This window comes from Tursiops truncatus, chromosome 2 (genome assembly GCF_011762595.2).
Source record: "Tursiops truncatus isolate mTurTru1 chromosome 2, mTurTru1.mat.Y, whole genome shotgun sequence".
NCBI classification, from domain to species: domain Eukaryota; kingdom Metazoa; phylum Chordata; class Mammalia; order Artiodactyla; family Delphinidae; genus Tursiops; species Tursiops truncatus.
Window position 1 is genome coordinate 115,669,838 of NC_047035.1, and position 24,107 is coordinate 115,693,944.

At 55.7% G+C, this 24,107-nt stretch overlaps 1 protein-coding gene across 15 annotated transcripts in view; it reads left to right on the top strand.

The window, feature by feature from the left end:
• ARID3B (AT-rich interaction domain 3B) overlaps positions 1-24,107 on the top strand; it is a 70,830-nt gene that overhangs the window by 41,437 nt on the left and 5,286 nt on the right. For 4 of the 15 annotated variants that reach the window (XR_012330218.1, XR_012330221.1, XR_012330215.1 and 1 more), the window contains exons 5-12: positions 3,920-4,103; positions 5,329-5,609; positions 5,728-5,982; positions 7,428-7,529; positions 14,212-15,947; positions 17,766-17,842; positions 19,580-19,707; positions 22,053-22,259. Coding sequence is in view for 4 of the 15 variants with exons in the window: in XM_033851988.2 (XP_033707879.1) it covers positions 3,920-4,103; positions 5,329-5,609; positions 5,728-5,982; positions 7,428-7,529; positions 10,283-10,446 (986 nt within the window). In the remaining 11 variants the exon portion in view is untranslated. Of the gene's footprint in view, positions 1-3,919; positions 4,104-5,328; positions 5,610-5,727; positions 5,983-7,427; positions 7,530-10,282; positions 12,807-14,211; positions 15,948-16,205; positions 16,344-17,765; positions 17,843-19,579; positions 19,708-22,052; positions 22,260-24,107 lie in introns of those variants that run through there. The other 11 variants (XR_012330217.1, XR_012330222.1, XR_012330224.1 and 8 more) reach the window with 11 other exon arrangements.

A 24,107-nucleotide genomic window follows, 5' to 3' on the forward strand; every position in this document is an offset into this window, starting at 1 on the left:
CAGGCTTTGTGTCCGGATTGGCTGCATAACGTGAGAAAACCATGATGTCATCTAGAGCTGGGCCTCAGAATAGCTTCAGCTTTGTTTCTGAGGGTACTGAGGGGCCCGCCCGCACTGGGAGCTACTTTTAGCAGTTTCGTGGAGGGCCAACCATGAGGAAGAAAATGCCCATTCCCCTTACCCACTCACTGATCCTGGAACCAGGGTGCCTGGCCAGGCCATAGGGGCCCTGGTGAGAGAAGCTATGACCCCCCACGTGCCCAGAGTGGGGCTGGGTTGCGGAGCAGCCCTGGCCTGTGTTTTCTCTCCAGCGGTGCTGAGAAGAGGTCACTCTGGGGATTTGAAATGCCACTTTGCTCCTTCCTTGTCTTCTCAGGTCCAGTATCTACCTGTTTCCCTTGCCCCTGAGCAGTTCCCAGCCTAATGCAGCCACTCTCTGTGTGACTATAAAAAAGGCTAATTTTTAATGAAATTTCTACATCTATGACATTGTTGTCTTTGAAAGAAGCCATCTCAAATGACTAGCCATTTAGTCTAGTGACTACTCTGAGCAAATCTATAATTCCTCTCTGGGGAGCTGCCTTCAGAGGCAGTTTGAGCCACACTAGATAATCTGTTGTGGTTTATGGCCACACCTCATCTTCACACAAAATCAGTATAAACAGCCTGGTCACTTCATCCTATTTTCCTGGCTTGTTTCCATGAATGACCATTTCTAAAAGTAAAACACACCCTTTACATATGAAGGTTTACCACCCTTGGAGAGAATCAAATGAAAATAGTGTAAACTCTGAAAGCTCTTCACAAACGGAGCGGTAGCTGGCTCTTCAAGGTGACAGTTCTGAAGGACAGCACTCCCCTGGCTGGACATGCCCTGCTTGACGGTCACTCACTCAGCCACGCCTGTTCTGTGGGCATCACAAACCCAGCCCCCTTGCCCTCTTTAACACCTGTCTCCCCTTCTCTTTGACCCCACTGAATGAAGTCATGGTTTCTTCACCTTCTCAAAATCCCCAGCTCTCCATCCATTCCTGTGCTGCCAGTCCTCTTATTGTAGGACTCAGACACAAAGGGCTTAACCACTCTGGACCTCGGTTCCCCAGTCTGTTTAATAAGGGTCGTGACCCCCCTAATGAACCTGCCAGGACCTGAGAGGAGAGGGTGACTTCTGTTCAGGGCTGTCAGCAATTAGACACTTCGAGTTAGTGACAGACCCTGGTGGGCACACCACAGCAGGAAGGAAGGAAATGCGTTTAATATTCCCAGTTGGGTTAACACAGAGCTGGTTGCTTTGACTCTGAGAAGCAGGTTGGTTGGTTGGTTGGTTTAATCTGCATGGTAGTTTAGCTTATTAAACATTCTAATATTCAAGACATGATGAAGGAAAAACAATTCCTGTCTTCATTGAGCTTACAGTCCTCCTGGGATACCAGACGAACATATGTGAAACAAGTGTAACTATTTGCTGAACTTGTAGTGATTATAATAGAAATTCTGAGAGGAAAGAAATCCATGTGAACTGGGGTCGTTGGAAAATTCTTCCTGGAGGGAGTGAACGTTGAAGGCCAGTGTAGAGAGGATTTGAGCGCAGACAGGTCATTTTAGGCTTGATGAGGAGGGACAGGAAAAACAAAAAGTAGAGGAGAGAGGAGCTTGCCTTTAGGGGTGAGGGTGAGAAGACCCAACTGATTGGAGTGAGAGTGAGTTGTTGGGACATGCTTAAAATACATCGTACGTAATCTTCTAAGGAGTGTTGGGGAACCCGAGTCATGAGATTGAACATGTGAGGTGGGCTGGGTTGGCAATAAGAGTCATTGTGGGTTTTTAAACTAGGAAGCGAGTAATGGCGTGAAAGTGGTGTTTTCATTAGACGGTCTGGCAGCAGCGTGCAGGTTGATCACGTGGATTCAAAGCTGCTGGGGGCATCTGACGGTGAGCCAGCAAGGGCCTGGCCCAGGGTGGTGGCTGAGGGCCGGAGAGGAAGATGGCTTTGAGAGGGGCCTCAAAGCAGTAATCGGTGAGCCTCCCGACAGCCTAAAGGTGGGTGAGAGAGGAGGGAGAGGAGCCATTGCTGCCTCGGAGGTTCCTACCCAAGACCTCAAAGAATGATGGTGCTGCTGGAAGAAGAGGAAGTGATGGGAAAAGGGAGCTGGCCTAGGGGATGAAGCTGAGCTCACTGTGAACATCTGACCTGGAAGTGAACAGGTCACATGTGTAAAGATGTTCTGGAAGCTTCTGGAATTGAGCGCTTTGGGGACTTGGGTGAGGGGGCCTTGGGAGTGGTCCTCCCAGACTCTCCAGGTGATGCCCTGAGGGTATGAACTCGCCAAGGCCATGAGCGAGCTCGGGCAGACAGGCCTACGAAGAAGGGAGGCCTTAGCCCTGTCCTGCCAGGAGACCAGTTCTGCTGCATGAGACTCCTGTGCTTATGACAGGAATAAGGTCTACTGTCCGGAACAGCACAGGGAGAAGTAGTTAACCAGCGCGCGAGCTGTCGTGCCAGCAGTCCTCTGATATTTTACCAGTGAATCTTTGAACTTAACTCTATGGCCCCTTTGTCCTTGACCCTCCAAAGACCAGCCGGTCAATACAAAGGTCTTCAAGACCTCTAGCTCCCTCCCCACACTGAGAAAAGAGACCCGGTCCCACCATAGCAGTGCCACGTGTTCGTGCTCACGCTACTTCCTCCTCATAAACGTGGCACCCTTCACTCCACTCTGGCTTGAATTACCCTATAAAAGAGTTGGTGAGGCCAGTGATCTAGAGCTGAGAAGAAAAATGCCATTCCTTGAGGGGAAAGAAGCAGGAGGAGCTGAAACAAACAGCCCTTCTCTAATCAAGCTGGCGTAACTCCACCAGGCAGGCAGTGAGACCTCAACAAGCCTGGGGTGGGGGGGCGGCCGCGGCACAGGAGGAGCAGCCTATGTACAGTAAAAGGACTTGCCATCAAAAGGCAACAAGTCTCATACCCTGCCCTGGACGGTGACCCTTCCTGCTGGAATTCTCCCCTCTGACCTCCAGATCATTAATCCCGAGGCTGCCAAATGACAGTCATCCATCACGCCTCCTGACGAGCATCCCAGCCGCCCGAGAAAGGAGCCTGGCCCCGCCCTCCCTGCCGTCCCCCGGTGCTCATTAGTGGGCCTTCCTGCTCGGTGCCAGGTTTCCTAATCAAGTCCCTGGCTCCTCTCACTTCCCTTCGGGGCCAGTGGGCGGAAGCGGCTCTGACCCTCCCTCTTTCAGAGGCCAGGGAGGGGTTGGAGTGAATTGTTGAGTGGCTTTTCATCCCCCTGGAGACCTGTGTGCCCAGCAGCTCCTTTGACATGGTGGGTACACAGGAGAGAAAAAACCATTTCTCTGCCCTGTAGCAGGAGAAGAGATGAAGAGAAAACAGGCAGTATGCAAATAAAAACACGGTTATAAACTGCACTGAGAGCTGCAGAAGAGAAGCCAAGGAAGCTCTCCAGGTGGACAATGGGGCAGGACCTCACCTGTCTTGGGAGTCAGGGAAAGACTTCCCTGAGGAGGCAGCTGAACAGCTTCTGAAGGCTCCAGAGGACTGAGTTGCCAAATCATTAGGAAAGAATCTGGAATCATACTGCTAGCAAAAAAAAAAAAAAATCTTTGAAGTCATTTAGTCTGGCCCTCTTATTTACAGGTGGGAAACAGACCCAGAGAGGCTGTGTGTTTTACCCAAGGCCACACAGCCTGTGAGTTGGACCTATCTTTCTGTTCTTCCCAAGGAGAACTGGCAGCTAGTCTGATAGCTTCCAGGCTTTGAGAGTTCGAGTCAAATTATACTTGTAAGCAGATTTATGAACATACTTCCAACTCAGCAAAAGGGTGGGCATCCACAGATGTCTTCTTTCTCTGCATGGTAATGACACAACCCTCTGTTTCTCTCTTTGCACAATCACAGGGACCCCCATCAACCGAATCCCCATCATGGCCAAGCAGATCCTGGACCTGTATATGCTGTATAAGCTGGTGACGGAGAAGGGGGGCCTGGTGGAGATCATCAACAAGAAGATCTGGAGGGAGATCACCAAAGGCCTGAACCTGCCCACGTCCATCACCAGCGCCGCCTTCACCCTGAGGACCCAGTGAGTGGCCAGAGCCTTGGGGAAAGGAAGCTAAGGCTGGAGAAAGGGGATGCTTTAACCTAGAGGAGAGGAAGGAAGGAAATTCCACTGTATAGTGAACAAGATGGGCGGAATTCCTGAAAGGGCCTGGAGCTTTCTGAGATGAATCCCTCCCTAACCTAAGTCATCCTGAGAGCGCCCCTTCCCAAGCATCTCCTGTGTGCTGCTGCTTCACTCTTCTGTTTCATTCAAACCTCACCAACAACCCCGTCAAGAAGGTTTTTGTCCCTGTTTCCCAGACAACAAGAACTAAGTCTCAGAGGTTAGATCGTTTGGTCAGAGCCATACCAGCTAGTAAGTGGTCAGGCTGAAGAGTCACGCCTGGGCTTCTGTCTCTGAAATTCACGCTTTTTCCAGGACGTCATCTCCCACACAGCGCCCCTACCTTAAGCCTGGCCCTTCCTACCTGACACTCAGCTTGCCCAGCAACAGCGGACCCAGAGGAAGGCAGGCACTGGGATCCCACTGGGATCGGCGACCTGTTTTTCTACCCATTTGAGTTAATTATAAGGGTGATAGAAGCAGTGAGAACAGGAGGAGCACTGGCGAATGAGGGCCAGAGGGGAATCTGTTCTTTCAGAACTCTGGACGTTGTTCTGTGAAAAATACGGAAAGATCAGCCATGTATAGGTTAGGTGACATGTTAAGGCCTTGTTGAAACTGTTCCAGGAGAAGTTGGGAACAGAGCAATATCCAGCATAGCAGTCCTTCTCCCAAGGTTCTTGGGTAGCGAATTGCTTCTTGGGGCATCTGACACAAAGAGGGACATCACTTCTAGGTCCACACACAGTGGGAAGAATTGCTCCTGTCTGACCAGCCTGACTCAGAATGGTTAGGAGATCAAGGAGCCAGAAAGACATTGCAAAACATGGCATTTCTCATTTCTCCCAGGACACTAGAAAGGCGCCACAAAAACATGAAACGTTAGCGAAAGTATCTATTTCCCTAATGAACCGTGCCTCCACTTCGAGCTGCGTTTAGAATTGGGTAGCAGTTAGAGGGCCTGGGGTGGGGCATCGCTGTCCGGGAGGTTCCTCTTCCATCACATGCACCAGGTTGTGCTCCTTTGTCCTAGAGGACAGAGCCTGCCCCTCAGAGCCCGCTTCCAGAGGCCCATCGACTTAAACTGGACAGCCCTCGTGCCACATTTTGGATGACTCTGGCTTCCTTCCTTCCTTCCCTCCAGGTATATGAAGTATCTCTATGCCTACGAGTGCGAGAAGAAAGCCTTGAGCTCCCCGGCCGAGCTCCAGGCAGCCATTGATGGCAACAGGAGGGAGGGCCGCCGGCCCAGCTACAGCTCCTCCCTCTTTGGCTACTCGCCCGCTGCTGCCTCTGCCGCTGCCGCTGGGGCCCCTGCCCTCCTCTCCCCGCCCAAGATCCGCTTCCCCATCCTCGGGCTGGGCTCCGGCAGTGGCACCAATGCCAGTGGCCCTCGGATATCCCCAGCAACCACTCTCAGGAAAGGTCTGCAGGGCCCTTGTGAGGAGGAAGGGCAGGGAGGAAGGGCGCCAAGTTCCCTGGGTCCAAGACCCAGGCGGGAGGGTGGGTTATGGGTTGGGTCCAGCTCTGGTGCCGTTGTCAGGTGATGGAGTCCCAGTGACAACCGTGCCCGTGCCAAATCGCCTGGCTGTGCCTGTGACCTTGGCCAGCCAGCAGGCCGGTACCCGGACGGCCACGCTGGAGCAGCTGCGGGAGCGGCTGGAGTCGGGGGAGCCCCCTGAGAAGAAGGCGTCCAGGCTGTCAGAGGAGGAGCAGCGCCTGGTGCAGCAGGCCTTCCAGCGCAACTTCTTCAGCATGGCACGGCAGCTGCCCATGAAGATCAGGATCAATGGCAGGGGTGAGTGCCGGGCCCGGGCGCCAAACCCCGGCTCCATTCGAGGGCCCGTTTACGTCCCGGGGACTGGGGTGGAGCCCCTCCAGGTTCTGCCCCCCTGGCCCCCAGAAGGATCTAGAGGCCAAAGAGCCACCCGAGGCTTTGGTGGCCACAGAGGTCTCAGTTCACCAAAGCTGAAGTCATTTTGCAGGGGACCTGCAGTTTCCTCAGGCGTGCCCTGTTCTCTAGCAAAGAGGAGAAGCAGTTGTTCAAGGAGGAGCAGGAGGCCTTGAGGGACAGCTGCCGCGTCTTCCCCGTCCCCTCCTGCCTTTTGATCTGTCTCAATTAAAGGGCTCGCCCTTCACCCCAGTGCCTCACCATCTGGGAGAAAGACAGCACCTCCTTTCCGGAGGCTCAGTGAGGGGCCAGAGCTGCCTCAGGCCAGGCTGCCAGTGACCCCCGGGAGAGAGGGGAGGAGGAAATACAAGTTTGGCAGCATAACTGGCATCTTTTCCCTTCCCCTCCACATTTTTCAGGTGCCCCACCTTCTCCCCGCCCCTCCCCCCACCCGCAACCACGCACTCCACATCCCTTGTTCCCCTTGTTCCCCTTTCCCCCTCACACACATTTTCTTTGCCATTCTTGACTCTATCTCAGAACAAACATGTTGGGAAACAAACAAACGGGCTCGTGTTGGGAAGAAATCAGGTGTGAAGAGAGCTGTGCGTGTTCCCAGGCAGCCCCTCCCTGTCCCACTCCCCCCCTGGCGAGGAGCCGAAGGGAACTGGAGGTGACAGCCCGGACAGCAGGGCTCTGCCCTCTTGACCCAGTCAGGCCAGGTGCCCCTGGCCCTGCACAAGCCACAGGCTAATAGATGAGGCAGCTCATCTGGAAGAATTCTTGGCTCTCAACGTCATGAAAGGGCAGAGTCTCGGTGAGCCAGGCGAGGCCCTGTGTGCCAGCGCCTGCAGCCTTCCACAAACCACGGAGGGCTCAGATGGAGAGGGAGTGCCAGGTGCTGGGCAGGTAGACCCTCTCCTTGGGGACCTCCCAGCCTGGTTAAGGGGAGGAGGAGGCAAGGCAAATCCTCAGAGGAAGGGGCTGGGTCTTAGTGACCTCTGACGCCCCACCCAGTGGATAGTGGGTGCTCAGGGTTTGCAGAATCGTGTTGAAAGCATCAGTGCGCAGCTGCGAGCTGAGGTCAGCCTCCTTGCCTATGTGATGCCTCTTCTCTGAGAGCAGAGGGAGTTGGGAAGGTGAAGTGGTTCAGTAGAGAAAGCAAGCCGTAGGACGTTCACCAGCCTGGTTCTCCTGCCACACCTTACACTTGGCAGAAGGTTATCCAGGTGCTTTCTAACTCTGGGAGGCCTCAGCCTGCTGTGGCCAGGCCGGGAGGGTGGGAGAGCCTTGAAGGGAACGACAGAAATGCCGGAGGGCTTGACCGGGCCTGCTGTCTCCCTTGTCCCCAGCAGAGGACAGAGCAGAGGCCTCGGCTGCAGCGGTGAACCTGACCACGAGCAGCATTGGGAGCATCAACATGTCTGTGGACATTGACGGCACCACTTACGCAGGTGAGGCTCTTGGGGCTCTGAAGGAGGCGGCAGGGTGGCAGCCAGCCTCAGTACAGCTCCCTGCAAGACCCCCTTGTCACCGTTCTGTCTGAATATCTTCCCAGGGGTGGCTTCCTTTCAAGGTTCCAAAAGTAAAGTAGTTCTTCCGGATGAGGAGGGCTGAGGATTGCTAATAGGATGACAGATCCCCCTCCACCATTTTTTTTTTTTTTTTTTGCGGTACGCGGGCCTCTCACCGTTGTGGCCTTTGCCGTTGCGGAGCACAGGCTCCGGACGCGCAGGCTCAGCGGCCATGGCTCACGGGCCCAGCCACTCCACGGCATGTGGGATCTTCCCGGACCGGGGCACGAACCCTTGTCCCCTGCATCGGCAGGTGGACTCTCAACCACTGCGCCACCAGGGAAGCCCCACCACCACCACCTTTGATAAAGTGATGGAGACCCCTTGTCTAACCCTTTTTCGACCAATGGTTGGCTCGTTATTTGAAAAAGTCATTTAACGTAAAGAATCATAATCAACTCTATCCACACCTTTAACATTGTATTATAAGTTAAATCAGTGTCCACCATTACAGTCTTTCAATGCATGTGTCTCCTTTCTTTGACTGGTTCAGCTCTTCTCTTCCTGGACATCATCTGTCATGGTCCAAGAACTGACACAGGCAAAGGAATCGGAGCGCAGCAGAATCAGCCTATATTTTCATGATTTTCCCCCCAGTCTTTTACAATTGTCTCTTCCTAGATCTAATTTGGCAACAGTTTTTTGTTGGTTGGTTGGTTTAGCACCTTTACGAAGACTTTCCAAGATGTTCAACTTAGTTTTCATAGAAACAGCAATCCGTTTCCCACTCCCATTTTGTTAGTGTAGAGATGAGTTTGGGGATAAAGCCAGCTGACTGGTTGTTTTTTGTTTTTTTTTGGCTGCATTGGGTCTTTGTTGCTGCGCACGGGCTTTCTCTAGTTGCGGCAAGCGGGGGCTACTCTTCGTTGAGGTGCGCGGGCTTCTCATTGCAGTGGTTTCTCTTGTTGCGGAGCACAGGCTCTAGGTCCACGGGCTTCAGTAGTTGCAGCGCGTGGGCTTCAGTAGTTGCAGCACACGGGCTTCAGTAGTTGTGGTGCGTGGGCTCAGTAGTTGTGGTGCATGGGCTTAGTTGCTCCGCGGCATGTGGGATCTTCCCAGAGTAGGGATTGAACCTGTGTCCCCTGCATTGGCAGGCGGATTCTTGACCACTGTACCACCAGGTAAGTCCCTCCAGCTGACTCTTGTTAAGCACAGCTTGATGAGTGGGGGCCCCAGAGCACGGGCACACTGGCCAGTGGCCTCCTGCTGGGAGCCTGGGCATCAATCACCTGTTTTAGAGGGGGCATGGGGAGGTGCCCAGTGGAGGGGGCTTAGAGCTGCACCTTCTATCAAAACCAGGGGCATTTCCACAGGGCATGCTTTGAGTGCTCCTGCTCTGGGGACTGGGGCCAAGGCCGCTCTGGATCTCTGCCGGGCCACTTGCTGGGGGCATCACGCTTGGGGCCAGGGAAGGGGCAGAGTTCCTGGAAGCAGCCTGCAGAGAAGCAGGGATGCCAAGTTGCCTAGCCACTCACCACAGAGTCAGTGCTTCAGAGACCACGCCACGTTCAAAGGTCTCTGCCTAACACAGACCCCTCAAGGAGACTGGGCGAGCTGGCGGCTAGGGCCTGGATGCCCTTTGCCTTCTGGTGGTGCCGTGTGGTCGAGGAGGTTTGGGGGTTGGGAGTGGGTCTGTGTGGAAAGCAGGGAAAGGGGAGATCAGTGCCTGGCTCTCCATCTCCTCTCATCCTTTCTCAGGAGAGAGGAGGATATGCCTCCTCTCCCTCAGCATGGGGAACAGTCAGAAGAGAGTTGAAGGCTCCCCAAACCTCACTTGCCTCAATCCTGTCCCACCTGTGTCCTTTCTCAGTGGCTGTGCAGTCACCCAGGCCCGGAGCTTGGAAGTCATTCCTGAGAGCCCCTCAGGCCCATCACCCACCAGAGCTCAGCAGACGCCACTGCTCTGCTGCGTCCCCGCCGCATGGCCCTGGTTCAGACCTCTCTTCTCCCCTGTTAGAGTAGCTCTGACTTGCAGGCTTCCATCCACCCACATCCTCCCAGCCCCACAGAGAGCTCTGAAATGCCCGTCTCGCGATGTCCGTCCCCTTCTTCCCCTTAAAACTTCAGGGGCTTCACAAGCCCCACAGGGTACGACCCCGGCAGCCTAGAGACACGCAGGCCTCCATTTCCTCGCGCTGCCACCTCTCCAGCCTCCTGTGCCGCATGCCTGCCTTCAGCTCCCCCCGGGCCTACCGCGTTGCTGCACCAGCCTCCAGCACGTTCGCCGCCTCTCTCTGTTCTTTGTTCTCTCAGATTTCCTCTGCCTGCCACGCCGTCTCCTCCTCGTCGTGTGGCCACTTTTTCTAAAAAGTCCAGGCATGCTCTCCCGCCAGAGCTTCTCCTGACCCACTTTCCCCTGCCCTCCAAAGCCGCCTTTTTTCCCCACAACACGCTGGGTACACTTCACTTAGAGCCTTTGTGACATTTCAGCAAAATGACTCTGTCCGTCCCCCTCACCAGCCTGTAAGCACCTGCAGGCAGGGCAGTGTCGGCACCTAGCGCAGCGTCCAGCATGGAACCTCCTCGCCCAGAGTTAGGCGGCAATAGATACAGTGGAATGAACTGAATCCCTGAACCTGTCCCTCCTCTCCCAATGTGCTCACACTTGCTTCTCCCCGCCCCCACTCGCTCAGGTGTGCTGTTTGCCCAGAAACCTGTGGTTCACCTCATCGCAGGATCCGCTCCCCAGAGCATCGGCAGCAGCGCCAGCAGCAGCAGCAGTTCTCACTGCTCGCCAAGTCCTACCTCGTCCCGGGGCACCCCCAGTGCAGAGCCCTCCACCAGCTGGTCCCTCTGAGGGGCAGGACCCAGCTCCCAACTCCCTCCACCCTCCCATCGAGAGTGGAGGAAGCTGATGCACAGAATTTACCTCATCTCATGGAGCCCACATCAAACACCATTTGGCCAGATGTTGAGAGTTTGGACCTGTCCGTCTGTCCAGGCTCCATCAGGTCCTGCTGTACTCTAGAGGCAAGGAGAGGCTGGAGGGGCCTGACAGGGCAGCGTTGTCCAATCAGGGATTGTCCTGGAGAACTGGGCGGGGTCTGTGGGCGTCCAGCTTCCTCCAGGGCTCCCAGGCCACCTCCCATCCCGGGCACAGTGTATTGACAATCTGTAAGCTGACACAGGGCTGGAGGCCCTCCACATCCCTTCCCCTTTAATTTATTTCCCTTCCCCTGCCTTCTGCCGTGACCCCAGGGTCACTGGTCTCTTCCCCTGCTCAGTCCCCCAGTCTTTGACTCCAGTGTGGGGCTGCTAGGAACCAAGAGCATGTCTTTGTGGCCCTTCTCTGCTGAGCATGGCATGGGGTCCTCCCAACCCACCTTGCCTCCCATGTTTGGTTCTTGGGGTGTGGGTCTCTCAAATTCAAGTCTTGAAGCAGTCCTCAGGGCCCCATATCCCCCTTTTAATGGTCCCAAGACAGGGATCATGAGGGCAGTCCTCAGGACCCAGGGCCTGCTGGGCATCTGCTGAGGGAGAGGCAGAGCCTCAGGGGCTGCCCAGGCAGGCCCTGGCACCCACTCCACTGACCCTTTTCTGACCCTGCCAGACCTCACGTCCCCACTCATCCCTGTTGGCCAGCTCTCCCAGGAAACAGCCCACTTGTCCCTTGGGCCCCTCTTCTTCTCGTGGGGCCCAAACCTGCCAATGTCAGGTTCATTGAAATACCTCAGATTTGTAACTGTTGATGTTTGATTCTTCAGGAAGTATTTGCATCTCTGAAATCTTTTTTATATGTGTTTGCTGACTTTTGTGTTTTTTTTTTACTTTAAAATTTTTATTGTTGTTATTGTAGCACCAAAGAAATGAAAGCAGATCACCCCAAAAGCCGAGCAAATGATTTGGTACCCCAGCCCCTCCGGCCCTTCCCTAAGACCCCAGTGAGGGTGCGAGCGAGGCAGCAGGAGAGACGACTCAGGGATCACAGTGGCAGGAGGAGGTGGAACGGAGAGGCCCGCTCTCACGCAGGTTGGATCGTGAAACCACACCGGTTCTCAAGATGGCCCTTGACCCATTTCCCACCAGAGCAGGGCAGTCCCAAACCCCAGCGCCCAGTTCACCAGGGTGGGGGCAGGGCATCTTCCCTTCACTCAACATTCCCACCTCAGGGCAGGAGTGGGCTGTGGAGGCCATGGACCTTGGAGAAGTTGAGCTGCCCCAGAGGGTGAGGAGATGCTGAAAGAGCTCTGTCTCTCCTCTTGGACCCTGGGGTGGAGTGGGCTGTTCCTGTGTCCTAAAGAAGAGGTGATTCTCACACAAGGCGCGCCTCTCAATCGAGTAAGCCCTGCAGTGTTCAGTGGAACCCCACCTGCTGTGACATCATCGCGCTGTGGTGGTGGGAGACCATGGTGGCACAAGCCCACGCACGACTAACGCTCAGTCCATCTAGGAAAGGAAAGGGAAATCATACGCTTGAGCACAAAACACATACCTCAGCCCAGTGAGCTGCAGCTGCACTGACTGCATCTTCTCTCCCTTCCCTAGCCCTCCACACTGTCTCACACTCACACATACTCACACACACAGCCCCATCCATTGGGGGCTGACCCTCTCCTGGCCTCACCAGGCCGGCACAGGGCCTGGCAGAGAAGGGCGTCTGAGGTCCGTGTCAGGGAGGAGCCCGGTTGGCTGGCGCTGGGCCCACTTGAAGGCATCGCAGACATTTGGCCAGTGTGTCTTTCTCAGGGCTTTGGTCACAAAGGATGGACTCTTCCCACCTGGAGGACACAGGGGTGGTGCACTGTGTCTTCCTGGTTGTTGGATCCTCTCCCTTTCCTCAGGCAGCTTGCCCAGCTTGCCCTCTCAGCAAGCCCTCGCTGCCCTCAAGGGCAACAGCAGGGTCTCAGCCTGAAAGCCCGAGGGTGGGAGCGCCGGCAGGTGCCCCCAGAATGGGGCCCTGGGCCAAGAGGAGCTCTCCTGACGGTGCAGCCCTGAGGTCACATGGCAGCCATTGGCCAGGGCCGCTCCGTCCCCTCCCCCTCCCCATCTTACTTGTATTTAACCAGGAAAAAATGTGATAGCACATGGGTAGCCTAGGCAGTGGATAAATACCTCAGAAGTCCTCTTGCAGCAAGTGTCTGTATATGTTGTGGTCATTTTCTATCTTACATGTTCTCGAATGTTTATATTTCAATAAACCTCTACCTCTTCACACAAGCAGGTCTCGCAGGCGCTTTCAGTGACTCTTTCATTTGACAGTACTAGGGAAGAGGCGAGGACCTTCAGAATGAAAGGGGCTAAGTGAACTACTCCTCTGATCCCTTGATTTTTCCTAACCCTTCTCTTCGCTGCTCACCCATCGTTTTCCCAAAGCGCTTACTCTCAGCCTGTCTTCTGTATTAGCTGGGCACCGCTGATATTGCATGATCACCAAAACTGACTCCCCTGGTGTCACGTCAGGGTCCCAGCAGGCACAGGCCCAGGGGTCTCCTCCATGAGCAAGCCCTCTTTGAGCTCCTGCTGAATAAGTACAGTCCCCACGCTCACGGAGCTCACACTCTTGTCTGGGAGGCACACATGACTCTAGACAAAAACCGAGTCTTTAGAATACAGCATGACTGGGACCAGTGGGGTAGATAAATGCTGGAGCAGCTCACTAGGGAATCTCTGGAAGGCTTCCCAGCAGCGGACATTTCAGCTAGAAGAATGAGGTGGCCAACTGGAGACGTGAGGAAGAGCAGAGGAAGTGATACATGTGGAAGCTCGGTGGCATCAAAGGACCTGGCATTGGGGAACTGTGGGCAGTGCCTAGGGTTGGGGGGTGCTGGAAAAAAGTGTGGCTGGGGCCAGGATGGAGCCCAGGCTAAGGAATTTGGGCACCATCCTCTGAGCATCGGGACCCTGCTGACATGTTTTAAGGAGGACATAGGCTTAGAAAGAGGCTTTTCTAGAAGGGTGATCTGGAGCTGGGAGACATTCTAGGCATGGACACCCTGGGACACTGCCACTGAAACAGGCCTATACCCAGACTGCTCAGCCTTTTTCTCTGCCACGATGCGCATCGTATGGGCACAACCTGGTTTGGGCAAAACCAAAAGAAATGGGCAGAGAGGTAAAGCACTGGGTGGGTTTGTGATTGCCCATCTCCATCCATAACAACATACACCTCGCCTGTCTGCAACCTCTGAGGCATGGGGAGGGGGTTCTCTCTGCCATTTTGAAGTGCTAGAAAGTGAGGGTGACACTGGGACAGTCTTGAACCTCTCACTGACTTCTTAAAATCTTGTGAAAGAAATAACCAACCCTTTAGTACTTTAATTACTAACCAATAGTTGGGATCACACGTCACAACCTCCTGTGACACACCAGGAGGCTGCCACATGGAGATTCACTGGGCCTGGTATGGGAGGAGGCCCAGAGATGAGGAGAAGCAGGGTCCAGAGACATTTGAGTTAGAAGTATGGAGTGGATGTGAGGGGACGCTGAGGGAGAAGTGGCAGCTGAATAAGCCTCCTGATAGAGATGGAGAATCTGAGAAGACCAAGGCACTGAGCCACTGCAGTTCCATCCCACTTTATATATATATATATTTTTTTATTTTTATTTTTTTTGCGGTATGCAGGCCTCTCACCGTTATGGCCTCTCCCGTTGTGGAGCAACCGGCTCCGGACGCGCAGGCTCAGCGGCCATGGCCCACGGGCCCAGACGCTCCGCGGCATGTGGGATCCTCCCGGACCGGGGCGCGAACCCGTGTCCCCTGCATCGACAGGCAGACTCTCAACCACTGTGCCACCAGGGAAGCCCATCCCACTTTAAATTAACAGAAAAAAATATAGGAGAATATCTAAGACCTCGAGAAAAGGAAGAATTCCTCAGACTAGACCCTCCGAGAAAAGTTCATCAAAAGATACCATAAGATAAAAAGACAAACTGGGAGGAGATGCTTGTAACACACAACTAGTCAGAATTTCTTTCTTTTTTAAAAAAATACTTATTGTTTTTTTTGCATTACGCGGGCCTCTTACTGTTGTGGCCTCTCCCATTGCGGAGCACAGGCTCCGGACGCGCAGGCTCAGCAGCCATTAAATGCTTGTTGTTAAGACAAAAGCAAAAAGAAGGATTGAGGAGAGGGGGCAAAGTCATGAACAGGTGTTTGGCAGAAGAGGAGATAAAATGGTCCTCATTAGTAATCAGGGAAATGCACAAAAATCCATTCCACACCATCAGATTGGCACAAACTGTAGTCTTAAAATACCAGGCCTTGGTGAGGATGGGGAGCAATGGGAACTTTCACAGATTGCTGGGGGCGGGGGGGGATAAATTAGCCTAACTCTGGAAAACACTATGGCTGTACCTAGTAAAGTGGAACGTGCCCATGCCCTGGGGCCCAGCAATTCTGCTCCCAGGTTTGTACCCCAGAGGAACTCTGAACGTGTGCCCCAGGACATGGGATGGCACTGATGGTAATAAGGAGACTGTGAAATTACCAATTACTGAACACTGGTGTATGCCAGGTGTGGTTTAAGTTATTTGCATGAATTAACTCGTTTGCTCCTCTACATATTTATGAGTTTGGAGGCGCAGAGAGGTTGAGTAACTAGCATGAGGTCCCAGAGCTGTGAGAAGAGCAGTCGGTGGCTACGGAGTCCAGAATCTGCCCTAACCACGAGCGAGGCAAAGCACTCTGCTCAGTGTCTCATTTAACACTGCACCCATAGACCTGTGAGGCAGAGACTTCGTTCATTTTACAGATGAAGAAACTGAAGAGCAGAAATGTGCACGAGGTCACAAACGTAGTGAATGGCAGGGCTGGGAACGGACTCTAACGCAGCTGTCCAACTTCTCCCGCAGATGCCTCTTTTAAGTTAGGGCAGGCGTAACCCAACGCGGTTACGAGAGGGAAGCAGAGGACGCGGGGAGGGGAGTCTGATTATCCCACGTCTCGGCTCTGGCCCCACCCGACCCCCCAAGCCTCGCACAGCAGGGGGGGGGTCACCTGAGGGACCTAAGTATCTCCGGGACCAGCTTTCCCAGCCACGAGCCGCAGCTTCCCCCACCTCATTGGCCAGGGCTGGGCATGTGCCCTCCGCGCAGCCAATGGGGCGAGCGCGGGGTGGGGGGCGGCTGGGAAGGGCCTGGGGCCGCGCGGCGCTTGGAGGGTCGGTCCGGCGCCGGCAGCGTCTCTGCCCGCCTCCCTATGAAATGAAGTGCCCGTTACTGCCCGGAAAGGAGGGGGAGTTGGTGGCTTGGGACTTATGAAAGAGAAGGTTTGTAATCACCACCGGAAGGAAAGGGAGAAGGAACCGACCAGACCAGCAGGACTGGGAAGAGTGGGAGCCCCCGCTGCGCTTGGAGACAGTGAGTACCAACCCCGTCAGCAGCTGGGACACAGGGACACACAAGAAGGCAAAGGGGTGGTGGGGTGGCCTTCTGTGCCAGGGGAACAAACCGGAGCCGGGTCTGAGATAAGCCGGTGGAGGGCAATGCTCCGCCTACCCGGAGGGCCTTTGGGACAGGGTGGGCAGCCATCTGGTTTGGAGGCATTCCCTCGTAAGGGACCCAAATCGCTCAGGCCCATATGAGCAGACAGGAGGGGTATTTATTCTCCGACACCAGGGTATGTGGAGGAGCCCAAGGGCAATGGGACCTGGGGCTGGCCTCAGGAAGGGTCTGGAACCCAGAAGCGCTGCCCGTGGAAGGTATTCCTCCCCTCCTGAAGACCAGCTCAGCCTGACGCCTGAGCTACAGAGCAAGGTGAGATGACCATCCGAAAGGTCAACTTTATGTCTTCTGCATGCATGAGACCCCCTGGGCTGAACCAAAATCTCTCCATCCCAATTTCAGTTTCTGGGAATCGTCAGCTCCATTTACTCTTACTGAAATACACCTTTTTCCGCAGAGAAAAACGGCGGTTGACAGCTCCCCAGTTTTATGTGTCCAGTTTTCAGCCCAGGAAAGATTACTCTTTTGTCCTAAGTCCAGTGACCCCAGGAAGGGGACCATTGGTTCAGTTGGGTTCAGCACCCAGTGCTGGACCAATCAGTTGAGAACTTGACAGCCCCCACAGTAGCCTGTATATGGCAGGGAGGGCAGAGGACATTTTGTGGAGGACGATGCTGGAGAAACAATCCCAAAGATGTTCTGTCCCATTGCCCTGCCAGAGTCCCCCTCTGCAAAACTCTGCTTCACTTAAGGCAGTAGATGGGGGGAGTGTTCAGTGACAGCATCGAGGATGGTTCTGGGGGGCATGTGGCCCAGCTGACAGAGCTCTGTAGTGGAAGGAAGCACAGAGGAGGGTGGGGAGGGAAGTTCAGAAAAAGAAAAATGGCCAGTTGACCTTGAGGGGGATGTCAGCCCTAAGCCGGCCTGGCCTGTGGCCATTAAAGATGGTCCTGCTCTCAAGCTCAGAATAGGCAGTGTGAAATGAGAAACCACCTTTCTGGGACAGGTTAGGGAACCAGGGGGCTTAGCTGCTGTTTTGCTGTGTGACCTAGGGCAAGTTACTGCCCTTCTCTGGGCAGTTTCCTGTCTGTGAAATGGAAACTGTAGAGTGATTTGAATGAAGCACAAGTAAATGAAAACTCACTTTGAAAAGCCTAAAGCCCAGTGCCTAAGGCCTTCACCAGTAAGACAGAGGGTCCCAGCCATCACTCTGCTGGCACTGGGGCAATGAGTGGGCCAACCAAGCCCCACGAGGAGCCCAGCATCCCCACCTGGCCACTCCCTGCCCAGCTCTACTCTGAGCCACAGGGTCCCCCTGGGAAAGAGCCAGGTGGCCTCAACCACTGAGAGTCAGGAACCCTGTGCCGGCGTGAGCATTTCAGGCCCCGTGGCAGGTGGGGGACAAGGACAGCCTCTTACTGCAGCCACCTACAATAGGTCTGACAGAGACTTTGGCCTTGGGGGCTAAAGGCATAGCTACAGGGGCCTCCCCTCTCCCCAAGAGTCTTTTTCCCCACTTGGTTTCCTGAGGCCTATCGATCCAGGCCCTCTGTGCCAGGACTGCCCGGCTCCCTGGGGCGGGGCCAGGGGCTGACCTCAGTCTCTTGTGCTGCAGAGCGAGGCTGTGAATCTGTTCCCTCGTGGCTCAGGGCCTCAGTCTCCACGCCACCTTTCTTCCCCAGCCTGGGCACTGCCCCTGGCTGCTTCTCAGATGCTCCTTTCCTCTGGTTCCAGGGCTGTGGCTACGATCTGGAAGCAGATGAGGCAGAGGCTGACCCCCACAGAGGGCGCAGAGGCAGGGCAGGTACCAGGTATGCGGTAGCTCCAGCTCTGCCGGGGAAGGGTGGGCAGTTGAGGAATCCAGGAGAACCAGCAAAGGTCCAAGCTGGAGGGACCCTTCGAGCCTCTGTTTCCCCCTCCAACTTGTGGATGGGGAGACGAAGGCAGAGAGAGAGACTGGGCCTGGGTCCCACAGGGAGGCAGGGGTCACTCTGCCTGTCCCTCTGGAGAATCCCCAAATGCTACCTTCAGTTGAGAGGCGGATGGAGGCTCCTGTCCTCCCGGCGCTGGAGCCCTTGATGCTCGGAGCTGCACCAGCTCCTGTTCCCTGTGGACACAGCTCCCAGCCTGAGGGTCCACTGACAGATCTGCCCCGCTTCCCTCGGGATCCCCAGAGAGCAGCTGAGGCAAAAGACAGGATCCCCCACCCCGTCCAGCTCCTCCACGCAGGGTCATAAAGATGAGGCCCTTGGTCAGAGTGAAATAGAATCCAAGCACTAACAGTATTCAAGCTCCTGGTCGTGGGCATTGTCTGTCACTGGTGGCTGCACATTGTATCAGATTGTTTCCTGAGCTTAGTAAGAAGTGTAGACAATGCCTTGTTGGTGGAACAATGGATAGCCTTTGTGACTGAAGCCCCATACACAGTCGGTCTCGGGCACATCTCTGTGGTTTTATGGCTTTAATACTGACTCACCCAAACTGGACCCCAGGTATCAGGAAGCTTAGGGGGACTGGAAACAGGCACTGTGCTCCATGCACCGTCTCATGTAATCCTCACATCGTCCTTTGAGGTAGGCACTTTGAGGTAGTGCCCCCATTTTGCAGATGAGGAAACTGAGGCTTAGAGAAGGCACACCTGCTCATACTCACCTAGTTGGTTGGTGGAGAAGCTGACTCGAGCACAGGACTTTTCAGCTCTGAAGGCCACTCTCCTTCAATCTGTGACGCCAGGCCCAGGAACCCAGACATCCTGACTCTCTGTGCCCCCAGAACCCACCTAGCCACGCTCCCTCCTGCTTCTTCCCCTAGATTCCCCTCTTCAGAGAAGAGAAGGCAGACAGGGCGATATGTCAGGCCCCAGGCCCATCACTATCCCCCGAGGGGATGAGAGGGCTCACTTAACAGCGCATCCCCAAACGCCCCCTGCCACCTGCCCCAGATTCTCAGGGGCAGGGGAAGAGCTGTGGGGCCTGGTGAGCATCTCTGTGAGGGAGGGGGGTTTCTCCCCCAGAGCCCCTCAGATCCGGGTGCCCCTCACCACCCCCCCCATGGTCCTCACTCTCCCACCAGCTCCTGCTCCAGCCTCAGCTTCTCAGCAAGGCTCTCTGCCACCTTGAGGGGGCGTGGGGAGAGGCAGTGAGCACATTCGAGGGCTTCAGCCCTGTCGGAAAGGGGGCAGTGAGGGCTTGGGAGGGACTTGACTAGGGAGTCGAAGAAGGGAAAGCCAGTGGCCACAGTGTGACCAGGAATGGGCAGGGGAGACCGTGGGTCCCTCGTTGGGCATGCAGGCCTGGCAGCGGCACAGAGGTGGGGGTGAGCTGAGCCCCTGGTCTGGGCACCCTCCAGGGCCAGCTGCTGAGCCTCCAGCTCTGAGGCGTGAGCCTTCAGCACGTCCCAGGCTTTCTCGAGCTTAGGCCGCATCTGGGTCAGCTCGGAGCCCACCTCCTGCAGCGAAGTCTGCAGGAACTGGGGGTGGGGGGACGGTCGTTGACTCCTATCTCAATCTGGTGCTTCCCCGAGGACATCACCCCACTCCATTCTCACAGGGGCCTGCCTGGGACTACGCCTTGACCCAGAGAAGGAACAGCTGACTATCAGGTGCTGGGAGAAGCTGACGGAACAGCACTAGGGGGAAGGAGCAGGATGGCCTCTTTCTTCCCCTCCTAATTTTTAGGTGACTAAAAATTTCCCTGAGTCCAAAAATACTGATGGGTGAAACTCCCTCAGTGCTCCCTGTATGACTAATTCCTTCCAGCCTGAGAGCTTCCTGAGGGCAGGCCCCGGTCTCCAAATCCCCCTCTGTCTCCAGATCCTCCCCTCTCTCCCTGCACTGGGTCCCTGTGCACCAGGCCGGGCCCACAGAGCCTTGACCGTGATGCACTTGCTTTGTGTTGACTGGTGAGCCCACCCTGCCAAGGAGCGAGTGCCTGGTCCCCACCCAGGGCCACCCCGAGACCATGCAAGAGCAGGGCAGCCTGGGGTCCAGCCTGCAGTGGGTCTAGGCTCAGCTCTTGGCCCTCGGAGGAGACATCCTGATCCCGATTCACTGGTTCCAACAAGCTTTCCCCTCCCCGCCTCCGGAGTTCACCCTACCTTCACCTTTCCAGGTGGCCTCGGCCTCAGTTTCCTGGTCACAAGGACCCAGCGTGGTGTTAGAGGGCCCGGTCCACACAGCTGCATCCTCTGCCTGGGAGGCCCTGTCCCCAGCCCTGAGGGAGGGCAGCCAGGACCAACCCAGGCCAGCTCTCACCTCCCAGTGGGGCTGCAGTGACTCTGCCCCTGCCTGCTCCCAAGCTTTCCCCTCTGCCCCTGGGGGGGCCCCCCGACACTCCTTGGGTTTCTCTGCAGGCCTCGGCTCTGGCAGCCCCTGGGGCAGGCCTTGCCCACATCCCATTCTGTATGTCATTAGCCCCACCAAGGACAGTGGGCCACTCCACTGGGACACAGGCCCTAAAGATCTGGAGAGTATGACCCAGGGACAGCAACCTAATGGGTAAACCAAATAGGGTCATAGTATCACTGAGGGTCAAGAACCCCTCCTGAGTCCTGCCGACACCAGTCCCAGTGCACAGATGGGGACCTGAGCCCAGAGTCAGCAGAGGGTTTGTCCAAGGCCACCTGGCCACAACCCCATCTCTGTGTTCTTGGAAACCCTGCTGCCTGGGAGGCCCAGGGAGGATTCCACAGTGGCTTCCCCTGCAGACTATGGGACTGGAGGCTGAGGGGAGTGGGCTTGACTGGTGCCCACTCAGTAAGTGCCAGTCTGGTCCCCAGAGAAAAGCCAAGCTGGGCCCAGACCTCCACAGGGGGCTGGGGATGGGGTGGAGTCCACCTTGCATGCACAGACTCAGCCTGCCTGGGGTCTCTGCCGGGGCCCGCACCTATGGGAAGAGGGTGGGTGCCTAGAACTCGGGAACACCTGGGCGGCTGGCCTTCCTTCTCAGCCGGCTGGACTGTCCAGGTTCTTGTGTCCCTGTCCTGGTGTGTGGGCAGGCCCGGGCCACACCCACCCGAGGGCACCAACCCTTGCCCCTAGTAGCTCACGCTGCAGGTTCCAGTGCCAGCTGCACCCTGAGTCCTGCTCCTGCCCCCAGGCATCCAGCTCAGACTGGAGTGAGAGGCCCTTATCCATTTGTGGACAGAAGGGCTGCCTTAGCCCCAGAGGCCCCACACCCTGGACCTGAGCCCCCAGGTACTACAGGGGCCAGGACATGGAGTTTGGGACCCATTATACAGACAGGGAAGCTGAGGCCCCATGAGGGGAAGGGGCTAGTGCCTGTGACAGAGCCCAAGCTGCTTACTTTTTTGCACTAGGTCCCTGGTTTCCGGCTTGGGGAAAACTCTAGGGTCATCAGGAAGGGCTTCTGAGGGCCCTGACCCCAGGTGGGCCCCAACTCCCCCCACCCCAGGCAGCCCCTAGCTCCTCCCACCTTCCACCTCTGGATCCTGGCAGTCATCTGGTTGTTTTTTCTCTCCAGAGCCTGCGTCTTGCTCCTGTCACTGGCCAAAGCCAGGCAGTGAAGCACAGATTGCAGCCCCATCTGTGGGGAGCCCCACCCCCATCCTCTCATGCCCACAGACACCCCCACACAGGCTCTTGAGTCTGGGCAGGGCCCCGCCTGCAGAGAGGAGCCCGATTTCCAGCCTGGACCCCAGTCCACGTCCCTCACCCGAGGTGCCTGGGGGCTCACTGAGCGGCCCCTCCCATGGACACTCCAGCCCCTCTGCAGCTGTGCCAGGGTCCTGGGATTAAGGGAGGGGAAAAACAAGACAAAGAACAGCTGGGTCCCCAAGATCCCAAGTCACACCCAACCCACCCAACAAGAAGGTAGCAGGAAGCAAATTGGAGGGTGTTGTGGATTGAACTGTGTCCCCCACAAAAAAAGGTATGTTTGCATTCTAACCTCCCATACCCCAGAATGGGACTTTATTTGGAAACAGGGTGTTTACAGAAGTAAATTTAAAATGAGCTCATTAGAGTGGGCCTTAATTCAGTATAACTGGTGTCTTTATAAATAGGGGAAACTTGAACACAGAAACATACACACAGGGAGAGTCCTTTGTGAATATGAAGGCAGAGACTGGGGTGATGCGAATGTCCAAGACTGTCAGCAACCACCAGAAGCTGGGGGAGAGGCGGGAACAGGTGCTCTCTCACAGCCCTCAGAAGGAACCAACCCTGCCGACATCTTGATCTCGGACTCCAGCCTCCAGAACTCTGAGACAGTAAGTTTCTGTTGGTTAAGCCCCCCATTTTGTGGTCCTTGGTTATGGCAGCCCTAGCAAACTAACACAGAGGGTGAATGAGATCAAACCCCCATGGCAGCTCTTTGGCCCCAAAGGGACCCTGATTCAGAAGGGAGACTTTTGCCTGAAAGCGGCCAGGCCTGCAGCAGCATGAAGTGTGTAACGATAGCAGCTAACATTTCATGACTACGTGCCACGTGTCCAGCACAGCACTGAGCTTCTTACACGCTTGTCCAGTTTAACCCTCACAGCCAGCTGCTGGGGGAGGAAAGCTGTTACTGTTCTTGGTTTTTACAGATGAGGGCCAGAGAAATGGAGTAATTTGCCCAAGGGCACACAGCTAGTATAATGTGGAGTCAGTGGTCAGGCTCCAGAGCCCACAGTCTTAACCACTATTTTGGGGACAGTGAAGCCCACAGAATCCTGGGATTGAAGAGGAAGAAAGACTGAGGTAGAGACCCAGAGAGGGTCAGGGTGGAAGGAGCCTGAGGTGGGGGATGGGACTAGAGGTGCAGAGTGCTGGAGGCCCTGGGTGCCCCTCACGTCCCCTGCAGCCAGATGTTGATGCAGCATCAGACCCTATCCAGCTGCTGCCCCCTCTCCCTGCTGTGTTTGGCCCATTGGCTGCTCTACACAGGACCCCTGCCCACGATGTAGGGCCAACTTCTAGGTCACCTTTCCTGGACAAGCACAGGGCCTGGGGCACCCATTCACTCACAGGTGAGTCCTAGTCCTGGGAGGAGCTCCCAGGGACTGGAAAGAGGGAGAGAGGGCAGGGCAGTCCCTGAGGGGCACGGAGCTGGGAGACCCTAGAGCTGGGGCTCACATCTGCACTGGTTACGGGCCAACTGCATGGTGTTTGCATAGCGCTCCCCTGGCACCACCTCCTGCCTTCCCGGAGCCTGAATCTGACCAGAGGGCCTGGCCCTTGGTCACTGAGTGCCCTACCTTCTCGCTGACATGATCCACTGCACACCCCATAAAGAACAGAGTCCCTCCAGGCCCCAGGGAGACAATCTCCGACCCTCAAGAGTCTGGGTTGAGAAACAGACAAAAAATGAGATTTTCTGTACAAATGTGCATTTGCAGACTGTTACTGCAAATTTGCTTCCTTGAGGAACTAGCAGCCCTCTCAGCCCAGCTCTGGACCCCAGTTTGAGGTTCACCAGTTTAGACCAACTCCACCTTCTGTGAGGCCTGGGCCAGCTAAGCACTGCTGCTGAGACCCCTCTCCCTGTGCTTCCAGCCATAGCAACAGATCACCTCTGGTTGGGGTCCTGCTGCACAGCGTGGATCCCATCCAGGTCCTTACAGCTCTCCATCACTGTGGCTCTGAGCCATCTCCTCGGTGTCTATCTATTTCTCTGTGTCTCTGTGTGGGCACATCTGGGAGCATGTGCACATGTCTCTGGGTGAGTGTCTGATGTATATCTTGGTGTGTGTGTGTGTCCAACTGTCTGTCTGCCCGTGCACACAGGCATTTGGCCAGGAGACTAAGGGAGGGTGCTGGCCAGCAGAAGGCCTCCTCCAGGAGGAGCTAGAGGTGAAGTCGGGTGGACAGGGCCTGGGACCCCGAGCCCTTGCTGTGGCCCCCACACTTCACAGCAACTCCTCACCTCCTCCACTTCTCATTTGGGTCAGGGGCTATTCACAACACCCCCGCCTCCATGCCTCTCCTCTCTGAGCCTTTGCATGAGCTCTTCCCTCTTGTTGAAATGCCCTTTTTTCTTTTGTTCCTTGAAGATGCCTGTTCATCCCTCAGCGAAAATTTCGAGGCTCAGAAGCCCCCTCTCTGGGGAGGACTCTGCTATCTGCCGCCCCGCCCAT